Genomic DNA, 12,991 nt, shown 5'->3' with positions numbered 1-12,991 from the left:
TGCAGTCCATCACTACCCAACAAGTGATCTCCTTTGTCAACAAAAACCACTCGGTTTGAGATTCTAAAGGTAGTGATCACCGATAACAAAACTCAGTTTGCAAGCTCCAAGTTTAAAAACTTCTATAGGAAATGAGAGATTAACTTGAGGTTTAGCTCAGCCTATCGTCCCCATACCAATGGAATGACCGAGATAACAAATAGGACCATTCTACAAGGACTAAAGAAAAGGCTCGACCAAGCCAAGGGCAGCTGGCCTGAGGATTTACCTCATGTACTATGGGCATACAGGACAATCCCGAGGACAACCATAAGAGAAATGTCTTTTTTCCTCGTGTATGGAGCCGAGGCAATCATACCCGTAGAAATCCAAGTAAGTAGCTTTAAGGGAGAACACCCTGAAATTTCGTAAAATCCTGAAGAAATGCAATTCAATTTGGACCAAGCCGAATTCTTACAAGAAAAGACTGCAATCAGAATGGCGGTTTATAGAAATAAAATGTCCAGAATATTCAATAATTAGGTCAGGTCGCATATTTTTAATATAGGGGATCTAATCCTTAAAAGAACATATGTGACAAGTGGTACTAACAAGTCTGCTAAGTTGAGTGAGAATTAAAAAGTACCGTTTAAGATCTCGAAGATTATTCGCCCAGAGTCCTATAAGCTGGCCAAGCTAGATGGTTAAGTCATGCCCTATTTTTGAAATATCTGTAATTTGAGAAAATTTTATCAATAACAAGTTAACGAGGTATTGTTTCATATGTTGTGTTCTTCAGTGACAATAAATGATGTGATTGCATTTCTCAAAAAGAATTAACAGGACAAAAAGAGGCCACAAGGCGAGTTCCGCCAAGCCAGATCATAAGGGGTTTCGCTAGACCATCATCTGGGCGTTGGTCCCATTAAACAAGGTCATAAGGCGGGTTCCGCCAGGCCAGATCACAAGGCGGGTTTCGCTAGACCATCATCTGGGCGTTGGTCCCACTAAAGAAGGCCATAAGACAGGTTTTATCAGGCCAAGTCATAAGGCAGGTTTCGCTAGACCACCATCTGGGCGTTGGTCCCACTAAACTAAACCACAAGGCGGGTTTCGCCAAGCCAAGACAAAAGATGGGTTCTGTCAAGTCACGATCCAGATGTTAGTCTCGCAAAACAAAGCATCTTAGGAAATGCTATAGGGCGAGCAATCGACAGGTGAATCTATGGGTACCAATCCCCAAAAGATAAAGGTGTCAATCAAAGATTAATATTGATGAGGCGAGTCATGACCAAGTCTTAAGATGCGTGACTAGGTGTAAGTTCCATATTGCAAATTTTTCCAAGGCGTTTCATGATTAGAAGACGGGAGTCTGCCAGACCACATGCCTAGGGAAGAAGGAGGACTTTAGTTTAGTCCTCGCAAGTCTCTACTTGACCTCATCATCTGGGAAGTGTAATACCCGGCTAGATTCCGGCATCAGAATCCCTACCTTCCGGTGGAATCTCCGTTAGAATCTGAAATTTCTGAAGATACCAGAGTCTTCTAGGGGGGTAAAATGTGTTTCTAAAATGTTTTCACATGATTTTATGGTTTTTAAGTGGAAAAGGAGTTTTGAAAAGAAAAGGCCAAGGAGGAAGGACCCAGGTTCGGCCGCCGAACATGGGGCTGTTTCGGAAGCAGGTTTGGCTTCCGAAGGTGTTCTGCTCAGCCACCTATAAAAGGCTCCCAGATAAGAAATAGGCGAGTTTTCTCTCCCCATTTCGGTCATAAGTGAGTTCATGCCTCCTTTGGTTGATTTCATGTCTTTCCTTCAATCTCCCAAGGTTTTTATACGTTTTATGGCTATTTTGAAGAGTTTTAAAGCTTGGATCAAGGTTTGAGAGCTTGGAGACTTTTGGAGCTTGGGTTCTCCATATCTCTAGCTTTGGGTCGCACCAACCCTCGATCTCCAAGAGGTAAGTATAGATCATTGCTTTCCTTTATATTTTAATAAAGTTTTAAGTAAGTTTAAGGAAGTTTTAATGCTTGAGTATGGGTAGATATGCATGTTAAGGTTTATGTGGATTTTCTGCCCAATGTAGGTTTATGTGATGTTTGTGTTGGGGTTTAAGTTAGTTTATGCCCCTTTATGCATGTGGGAGTGTGTTTGCATGTTTGGGAGAGAGCATGTGAGGTTTTGGGTGGTTTGGAGGTTGGTTTTGCTTGTGACGGATTCGAACCTGCATGGAAGGCAGCTTTGGCCGCCTAACGTGCCCCCGAAGGCCAGGACTTTCGGATCTGTGAGAGGCTTCGGCCACCGAACCTGCTGCCGAAGGTGCTTGACTTTCGGCTCTAGAAGGACTTTCGGCCGCCGAAAGTGCCCCCGAACCTGCATGGCTTTCGGCTCTGGAAGAGACTTTCGGCCGCCGAAAGTGCCGAAAGTGCTCTGTCCAGCCCTTTCTTGGGTGTTTCTTATGCATGTTTTGAGGATGTTTTAGGGGTTTTCGGGGAGTTGTTTATGAGTTGTTTAGAATGTGTTTGGCACCTCATTCGAGTCCACCTGTGTAGGATCGGATCCGAGGGACCGAGGAGGCCAGCAGTGTTAGCTGTTGCAGAGTCAGTCCAGCGTCTACCAGAGGTGAGTAGAACTAACTCAAATGTTTTAAGCATGTTTCACGCATCATGAATACAATGTATATGTAGTAGGTTGCTTGCACTAGAAATCACGAATGTGCTGCATTGCATAATTTATTGTTGATGTGGATGGACCAAGGCGACCCCAATAGCCCGAACCATGTATGTTAATGAAGTCCTGAGGAGCCCCACCGAGGGCCGGGCATAATGAAGTCTTGAGGAGCTCGAAGGACCGGCATAATGAAGTCCTGAGGAGCCCGAAGGGCCGGGCACCATGATATGTTACAGACAGAGGGAGTTTTGGTGGTCATGTCCATCCGTAATATGAAATGTTTGTGCTGTGACGCATTCCATGATAGCATATGATTTACTATTGTTTTTCATGTTCTGCTCACTGGGCTTTTTAGCTCACCCCTCTCCCCTAAACCCCAGGTTTGCAGGTCAGAGGTAGTCCAGGAAGACGTCAAGGGTAAAGGTTATGTTTATGTAATAGAGTAGTGTTTTAGTGTGGACATGTAATGTAAATTGATATAATGTATTGTAAGATAATGTAATGTAATGTAACGTAAAGTAGAGTTATGTGATGGATTAGTATTGTGCTTGGCCCTAAGACTTGGTTAGTCCCTTTTAATACATGATGTATGTTATGATTTAGTATTGAGTTGAGTTTGAACCAAACTTGTGGCATGTGATGTTTACCACGCTAGAGTATTTGATGAGGACCCTAGTGGAGGTTTTATGTTTATAGTCTGATGCATGCACATGTTAGGTTTTGGTTCATCAGATGTGACCCGTGCTTGATGTATGTTATGTTTACCCAGCTAGAGCGTTTGATGAGGGCTCTAGTAAGGGGTTCTTTATGTTTCCAGTTATGTTGCATACAGGTCAGACTCAGGATATACATCAGATGTTTAAGTTTTTATGTTAATGTTTTGATCATGTATGGGATTTGACCAGGTGATAGGAGGTATGTTAGGCTTGCTACGGGTCCCGGCGGCCTTAAGCCGATCTGGATCCTAGCGCCGGTAGTGGTCCGATTTCCGGATCGTTACAGAAAGGCATCGTCTGTCCAAGTAAAACTTTATGAAGAGGACTATTTCTCCAACTGCCTTCCTGATCTGGTCCTCAGAATTGATCTTATGCAATCCGCCCCCTCCCAAACTGAAAAGACAAACTGTCACCTTCGAATCTGAAGAATCGAAGACCATCAAGGGGACATCTGATGCTACATAATAATCGCCCAAAGTAATTCATAAGTTGTCACCGCAGAACAGGCCCACGTGACAATGATCTAATAAATGGATAACGCGGCTCTACCTTAGAAAAAGAAGACCTGGACACCTTAACACCTGGTTCATCATCAAGATTCACCTTCTCCTAAATAGAGCGAGTCTCGACACAAAGTTACCGTTATCAAGCACATTCTAGCGTATCTCCATTACGTTGTAATTGCAGAATCATCGACCTATTAGTTGGCAATATTCCTTATCACTCAGTCGGCCACATCATCGCCAGATTATTAAGAAATATTATATTTATCTCCATCTTCTTATAGTATATAAAAAAAGAATCACAAAGGCAAATGCATTTAATTCTTACACTACTTAAGTTCCAAGCAATTCATTACATTCACTTTGTTCTCCAATATGCTAACTTGAGAATCAAAATAACCGTTGTGGGTATCCACCACCTCATATTCTCTTTTTTACGGGTCTAACTAATTATAATATAATTTTATTTTTCAACCGCATTAATTACTATTTTATTTTATTTAATATTATTGATATAAAAAAAATTTTGCATACGCAAATGATATGCCTATAATATGTAATGTGTTAAATAAAAACATTTAATAAAATATTTTAATATATAAATAAAATATTTTAATAAATATTTATTACATGTTATATTATTTATTATTTGTATATAATAAAATATAAAGTATATTTATTTTTAATATAAAATTTAAATTAATAAAAGATTATATATGTATTAATAAAAAATTTTAAGCATTTTATTATAATATAGTATTTTATTATCGGATTTTAAAATTTTGAATATAAATATTTTTTTTACTCGACAGGAATATAAATTAACGTTAATGATTAATATATTTTTTTTATTCAGTAAATTTAAAAAAAAAAGCATAAAAACCATGACACAACGCTTAATTTTCAAATCAACTGATTGTGAAATGCGAGTACACCACTAATGAATACTTAAATGTAAATCAACTGAAAAAGTTGAGATCTTTACTGTTCTCATCTCCCCCTCCCCTCCTTTCTCTCCCTCTCCTTTTCTCTCCCTCTCAGTAACATTCCGATACATAAACCTCTCCACCACCGACGACAGCGACGATGCAGAGGTGGCAGGAGATCGGCTGTTCAGGTTCTCCAATTCAACCTCCGTTTCACCTTCTCCGGTATTGAATGCTGTAACCGACGCCATCCCTTATCCTTGTAAGTTGTAAGGACAGATCAAACACAAATTTTTGTCATATTATGATTTTTGAATGGGAAACTTCTAAATGGAATTTTGATTAATTCTTCATGTATTTCTATTTTCTGGTTTTGTATGAATTTTTTGGTGTTTGGTAGGATTTTCTTCTTCTCTATTTTTTTTAAAAAAAAAAAAAAAGCTTTGTGAGATTGCTTTTGTGTGGGTTTTCCAATTTCTTCAATGGTTTCGGAAGCGAACTTTTGGGTGTCATCCTGATCTAAGCTTGGTTGGAAAAAAAAATGTAACTAGATTTTGAAGCAATTAAATCTTCTTATTGAGTGATACTCATGATATTAGTATCACTAAAAAAAAAAGAAAAGAGAAAAGAAACACCACAGGCGCTGAAGTGTAAATGCATACATAATATTGTTATACTTCTCCATGACTTCAGTAGAATGCATACATAATATTGTTATACTTTTCCATGATTTCAGTAGGTCTTAGTGTTATGCATGCATAATATTGTTATACTTTATTCCTGATTTCAGACCATGTTAATAACATTTATTTCCTTAATTTTGCTGCTGCTTTTTTGGCCACAAAACATGTAAAAAGGCACCCTTTTTTTCCAAGACTTTTACTGTTCATCTCTTGATTCATCTGTGTATATTTTGATCATGTTTCTTAGACTTTGATTGTTTATTTGCACCTTTCGTTTCTTTATTTGACTGCTGTATATTTTACAGCTACTCAGCTCCATCAAATCCTTGGCATTCAAGTTTGAGGTTAAGGGGAGGAACAGAGTTATTAAGCAGCTAGATCGCTAGCCTGCGATGAATCGATTTCCTTATACAATTAATTGTTTCTTCAAAACTGGTGTTTGGTAGAATATCAGATACATTTTCTGCCATGACAAGCCATTTTTCAGCCTCCAAGCCTTCTGCTGTTCCATATAGGTCAGTAGGATTGTCACCATCTCCAGCAGAAACGACTGATCATGGCTTTGATTTTGCCACCTCCAGCAACAAAAATAATTTGCGTCTTTCTTCATCTCTTCAAGATTTCTCATTGTATCGACGACTTGATGTAGACGAAGATGATTATAGCATTGGGATTGATAGGAAGCCTTATTTGTTGCAAAGAGAAAATGCTGGGTCAAGCTTTTCAAAGGAGAAAGCATTGCCTGGTAGAACCCCAATTTTACGGAGAAAGTGGGTGCGGTTGGTCATGATTCTTTTGTGCCTGCTGCTGCTTGGTTTCCTAACTTATCTAATTACATCATATATTCTTTCTTATTGGGCTCAAGGAACTTCCAAGTTCTATGTTGTTCTTGATTGTGGAAGTACTGGAACTCGAGTTTACGTATATCAGGCATCAATTGAGCACAACAGAGATGGAAGTCTTCCTATTGCTCTTAAATCACTAACAGAAGGTCTTTCTAGAAAGTCAAGTGGACGTGCCTATGACCGAATGGAAACTGAGCCTGGACTACATTTGTTGGTACATAATACATCTGGTTTGAAGGCTGCAATAAATCCACTAGTTCAGTGGGCTGCAAAGCAAATCCCTGAGCATGCTCATAAGACTACCTCCCTTTTCCTTTATGCTACAGCTGGGGTTCGCAGGCTGCCAACTGCTGATTCAAAATGGCTTCTAGACAAGGCATGGTCCATACTAAAGGAATCACCCTTCTTATGCCAAAGAGCATGGGTCAAAGTTATCAGTGGAATGGATGAAGCTTACTATGGATGGATAGCCCTTAATTATCAAACAGGTACGTTGGGGAACAGCCCCAAGAGAGCAACATTTGGTGCACTTGACATGGGTGGCTCATCATTACAGGTGACATTTGAGAGCCAAAAACCTGGGCATAATGTGACTGACTTAAATCTTAGGATCGGAGCTGCTAATCATCACCTCACCGCCTATTCCCTTGCGGGCTATGGTTTAAATGATGCATTTGACAGGTCTGTTGTCCATATCTTAAGAGGGCTCCCTAGTGCAGATTTAGCAAGTGGGAACTTAGAAATTAAGCACCCTTGTCTGCAAACTGGCTATAAGGAGCAATACATCTGTTCTCATTGTGCTTCTGATCAACAAAATAGTTTGAGCCCTGTTGTTGTAGGAAGAAATTCAGGCAAGGGAGTCAAGTCTGGAGTTCCCATTCAGCTTATTGGTGCTCCAAATTGGGAAGAATGTCGTGCACTGGCCAAAGTTGCCGTCAATTTGTCTGAATGGTCTAATCAAAATGCAGCTATTGATTGTGATGTGCAACCTTGTGCTCTGCCTGATATTTTTCCACGCCCTTATGGTCGGTTCTATGGAATGTCTGGCTTTTTTGTTGTTTATCGGTTTTTTAACCTGACTTCAGAAGCTGCTCTTGAAGATGTGTTGGAGAAAGGTCAAGAATTTTGTGAGAAGACCTGGGAAGTTGCAAGGAAAAGCGTTCCTCCACAGCCATTTATTGAACAATACTGCTTTAGGGCACCATACATAGTGTCATTGTTGAGAGAGGGTTTACATATCACAGATAACCAAGTTGTTATTGGTTCTGGAAGTATTACGTGGACACTTGGGGTTGCACTTTTTGAAGCTGGGAATGCATTATCACCCAGACAGAGGCTTCCTAGTTATCAAATATTTCAAATGAAGATACATCCGATATTTCTCACTGCCGCTTTGGTTATTTCATTGATTTTGCTGGTTTGTGCAATATCATGTCTTGGCAATGGGATGCCAAGAATTTTTCGGAGGCCATATCTTCCAATTTTTAGGCATAATAATGCATCTGCTACAACAGTACTTAGTATCCCTTCACCATTCCGGTTCCAGCGATGGAGTCCTATTAGTTCTGGTGAGCTCTGTGGTTTCTTTGATTCAATTTTAATTTTGGGATGTCATGTCAGTAAATAGTACTTCATATTTGGTGCAGTATTTGATATCCATCACCTGTTGCACATGCATGGCTCACTCTAATTACTCTCTTTTTTTAGGTAGAATAATTTTGTGCTTAATTACTAAGTTTCCTTTCTTCCATGGGGGAATCTACTTTTAGAATATGAGATACACCAAATCGTCACATGTGCAGTCCAATCCAGTGCATTAGAATTGCTTCTCACAATCTTATCAATGTAATACAATGTTTATTTGACTATAATCCATAACTAAGCTTGCAATAGCTATCACCTTAGTAAACTTGTGAGGAAACAAGAAGTAGTCCCAGCTTCTGTTCAGTTATGTCTTCTTTTTGTTATGGGATAATATTGAACACTTTTTTTAAGGAATATGAGGCAATAAGTAGAAACTCAATATTTGCTGTCTTTTTAAAATCTAATTATTAGATGTAGAAGTAGATCCTTTTCCCATATTTTTGAAAGGAAATGATTGTTGAATTTCCATTTCAAAGATGCGGAGTTTTGTTATTTCTGCTGGAACACAGCATATATTTTAAGGCGAGGGAAAATTTTGGAGTTATCCCACCTTTATTTAATTTATGAGGTTTCAGTGGAACTGCTAATCACTGGGACTGCATCATTGATCTATTAGTCAGATGCATGTTTGAAGAGTCAAGTGAATGGAAAAATCACAGAATTTTGAAACATATGAAACAGACGAGCAATACCTTGTCTAAGAACTCAAGTGGTTCTCCAAAAACATAGACTAAAAATTAAAATATGTTACAATAAAATGAATTAGTTTCCAAGAGTTTGAGGCAAGTCTTTAAAATTTTGTTAAGCTATAGTTGGCACCTAAGATTCCATACCCCTCTCACTATCTGTGGACTTTCTTTTGTCATTTGTAGGACCGTCAAAATCATCAAAGATAATCTTTTTGTAGGTGAATCTGTTACATGTTACACTCTATATATTATCATTTTACTTGTAAGACTTCTTAGTAGGCCTTATTCCATCTGCTTTCTATGATCATCTTCTTGTGTTCTGTTCCCTGGTTCAATCTTTGAATGATATGTCAACTTTGCATTCAGGGGATGGAAGAGCAAAGATGCCGCTTAGTCCAACAATTGCTGGGAGCCAACAAAGACCATTTGGGTTGGGACATGGTCTAGGCAGTAGTGGCATTCAGCTTATGGAATCATCTTTACACCCATCAAATGGTGGTGTGTCGCATAGTTATTCCTCAGATAGCTTAGGACAGATGATTGACAGTAATGGCATCGGTTCGTTCTGGTCTCCCCACAGAGGTCAGATGCGCCTCCAGAGCAGGAAATCACAATCTCGAGAAGACCTTAGTTCTTCTTTGGCTGAGGCGCACATGGTGAAGGTTTAAGGAATAAACTTCCTGAAGTTATGGTACAGTGGCTTCTTCCTTTTGTAGATTATATTTTTCAGATATGATTTAAATATCTTACCGATGAGAAAAAGAAAAAGTAGAGAGAGAGAGAGAGAGAGGAGATGGGGTGGGGTTGGCTGGACTTGAAAATCTTTTTAACTATAACTAGGCATTCTTTGTAATGATCAATTTGTTGAGAATATAGTGCCCTTGAATGAAATATTTCCAGATGGTGTCTTCAGGAGAAGAGCCTGAATTTGTCACATACTTGGAACAATATACTTCTGCTGACAGCAACTAAGAGAGATTTCCGCGAAGATAGAGAAATCATGTACAGTGGAGGCCAAATTGATCATCTTTAAACTTGCACCAGCCGGCGGATCTCTGTGACTGATAGGTAGATGAGGAAATTTATCAGCATAACTGGTTCTGGTGGGTCCAGTTTTGATTTTGATTTTTCATACAATAAAAATATCATTAAAGAAATCAAAATGCACATTATATTTTTCTTGATCTTAAATGTATTTCCATCCAATGTACAATAGATATATTCCCAGTTATTACAGGTCTATCCCATTGCAGTGTTATTAGCTGGTCTCATCATTGATTTGCTTAGCAGGGATTTTGCGACTCGATCCTACCTCCTTCACTGGTTAAGATATCATCGGTCACGAGGTATTATTCCCTGTTGATTTGTGTATCTGGATGACCATTGTTTTTATACAAAACATGAGAAGCTTAGATCCATAATTCTTGACTCTGTTACATAGCAGTTTGACTCTATTACGGACTTTTTTTCTTCTTTCCCATTTCTTCTTTGGATCTCACTCATTGCGAATGGTTAGAGAACTGATTGACTATATGGGGTTTCATGGAAGTTAATAGTTTGATATTATATGCATGCCCTAGATTTATACTTGTTGAAAGTTAGGATTTGAAGCTTTGTATTTGCACATTACCATCAGAAGAGAACACAGGTTGTTTTGGCAAATTAGATTATTAATTTTGGCAAGTTACTATTCCTAGTGCAACAAAGTGGTTCTTTTTATTTAAAAAGGAAAAGTTATTATTTAGTTCGTGGATTATAGAAAAATTTATTAATTAATCTTTCGATTTTAAAAATACATTAATACACTTTTAAAAAATTTATTAATTAGTCTCTTGTTAATTTTGGTTTTCGTAAAAATTTTTTTGACTAATTAATAGATTTTTTATAAAATTAAAAATCAACTAATCAACACATTTAACGGCTAAAATTAAATGTCAATTAAAGAAGTATATGTTTTTTTTTTTTTCGAAAGGAGATAATTCATTAATCAATGAGGTATACCAAATGAAGGATTGCAAGTAAAGAAAATATCAAACCAGGATTTAGAAGATATACTATGAGTTGCCTCTTTACCAGATCTTTTAACAAACATAAACTGTACTTCAGCAAAAAACAGCTAACCATGGAGCAAATTTCTTCAATCAGCACAGAAATTTCTGGAGGAGGATTTCTATTCTTAATAGCTTGAATAACAGAGATGGAATTTCCTTCAACCCAAACTCGATTGAAGCCTCTATCTTTTACAAGAAGAACAACCTCTCTACAAGCCCAGGCTTCTGGTACTAAGGGGTCAGAAATACTTGGCAATACTTTGATTGACCAGCAAATAGTCCTGCCATAATGATCTCGAGCCACAGTCGCTGAACATTAAAGCATTCTGGTAGCAGCACGACCAAATTTCTCAATAGCTTCTTCATTGAAAGGAGGGATGAAAAAATGTTGCCAGCAATCCATCATTGATTGACCAGAGATAAAGCTTGATCTGATTTTATTTCATCATGATGCCGAAAACTGTGATCTCTCGTGGATATAAGAGCAATAGGAATGGAATGAATCCTGTCAACTTTTACCAAATGAAAATTCTAATGCAACTTTTATAGGTCGATCTGAGTCCTTGGATCAGTGAGTTGCAACACCTAATGTATTCGATTGTTATGAGATTCGCCATCTTCGTTACGAAAAACTGAGCACTATTACCAATGCGCTTATCAATAATTTTTTTTTTAAAAAGTTCACCGGTCAATTTTTATTTTTAAAAAATATATTAAAATATTTTTGATTATTTTAAAAAATTTATTAATTAATTATACCGATAATTTTAACTATTAAATATTATAAAAAAAATTTAAAAGATTAATTAATATATTTTTATAAAATTAAGTGATTAACTAATAAATTCTTTCAAATCATAGTACTAAATAATAAAATATTTAATAGTTAAAATTAATGAATAAATTAATTAATAATTTTTTTTAAAATATAAAAGGTTTTATTTTTTTATTCAATTAGAAATAATAAATTTATGGAGTTAATTTCTAAAAAAAAAATTATTAGAAAATACGGAATTAAGACATAGCAAAGAGTCGTAGCAATAGATTGGATTAGAACTTCATTCCCTCCAAGAGAGAAATTGTTCCTTCCAATCCGTCATTACTTGCTATTGTAAAAAGTTGCTTTCATATGCTAAAGAAAAATCATTGGCAAATACATAAGTAAAAAAAATAGTTATCATGGATTATATTCTAAATTTTAATCCCTATTTTAAATTTTTATAAAATAATAAAATTATATTTAGCTTTTTTAATTTAAAAAAATAACATTATTATATTTTTTAAAAAAATAGCATCCAATCAATATAATTTATAATACAATCAATAATAAATTATCTCCATCCTTATTTTACAAGTAAGGATCTATTGTAGCAATAGATTTAACTAGAACAAACTTTCCGCCTCTAGAGAGGAATTGTTCTTTCTAACCAGTCACCTTATTGGAGACTACTTTATAAAAATCTATATTATTTTTTATAAATTAATAAAATAACAATAATTTCTTTTTAAAAAAATTATTTTAATGGTTATATATTCTTTTAATTATTATAATTTTTCTGCTAATATTATATATTTTTTTGTAATATGATTAGTTACGAAAAATTAATTCATTTTATATAAAATATAAAATTTTTGATTAATTTTTATAATAGAGCAATTAATACTTTATTTGAATAAAGTAACTATAGAAATCACTTTATTGAGTTGGCATATTAATTAGTATAAATAGTAGGGATAATTACATGAAATTCATCATAATCATGCGTGAAATTTCTTTTTGGTAAAGATATATACATAGATTTAATAAAAGCTTAAAAGAATCCCACCCAAGACTAAACAAATCCTAACTCCTAATTATTTATAGCCTCAAAACGAAAGAGATAAAGAGAATACCAAACACCAATCGTTGGAAGCAGGTAGATCACGTAAAGAATATTGAATTAAGAAATAAATTCCATAAGCTAAAAAAAAAATATCTTAAGCAAATTCAACCATTGAGTTCATTGATAATTTGATATTCCTAATATAGTAAACACTGTCATACAGTACATTGTTTAATGTGAAATTATTTCTTGATTTCGTCTATTCATTAATAAGTTGATTATTTTTAGATAATAATAGATAAAAACAAACTCCTGTAGAGATTTTATTAAAATCAAGAAATACAGGTTTGCTTGTTGTCCATACCAAAAATAAATAAAATTTTTCAAAAAACCATGCTAATGAAGAAAGACCTCAGGAAGATAAGAGAAAGGCTAAAGAGAGCAAAAATACAAAAAATCTTGTG

General features: G+C 36.0%; 1 protein-coding gene across 4 annotated transcripts; it reads left to right on the top strand.

The window, feature by feature from the left end:
• The first annotated feature begins 4,799 nt into the window (after window positions 1-4,799).
• Window positions 4,800-10,250, top strand: LOC110617491 (probable apyrase 7). Of its 4 annotated transcripts, none has more exons than XM_021760309.2 (4): window positions 4,801-5,054; window positions 5,781-7,888; window positions 9,020-9,344; window positions 9,567-10,250. In XM_021760309.2, exons 2-3 carry the CDS (start codon window positions 5,944-5,946, stop codon window positions 9,319-9,321), a joined length of 2,247 nt encoding a protein of 748 aa, XP_021616001.1. In that variant the 5' UTR covers window positions 4,801-5,054; window positions 5,781-5,943; the 3' UTR covers window positions 9,322-9,344; window positions 9,567-10,250. The 4 variants fall into 4 exon arrangements, with proteins under 4 accessions (XP_021616000.1, XP_021616001.1, XP_021615999.1 ...); XM_021760307.2 differs by having other exon boundaries at window positions 9,554-10,250; XM_021760308.2 differs by having other exon boundaries at window positions 4,800-5,061; window positions 9,020-10,250.
• Window positions 10,251-12,991: the final 2,741 nt, after the last annotated feature.

This window comes from Manihot esculenta, chromosome 6, assembly GCF_001659605.2.
Source record: "Manihot esculenta cultivar AM560-2 chromosome 6, M.esculenta_v8, whole genome shotgun sequence".
NCBI classification, from domain to species: domain Eukaryota; kingdom Viridiplantae; phylum Streptophyta; class Magnoliopsida; order Malpighiales; family Euphorbiaceae; genus Manihot; species Manihot esculenta.
This window is presented reverse-complemented; position numbering and strand designations above follow the sequence as displayed.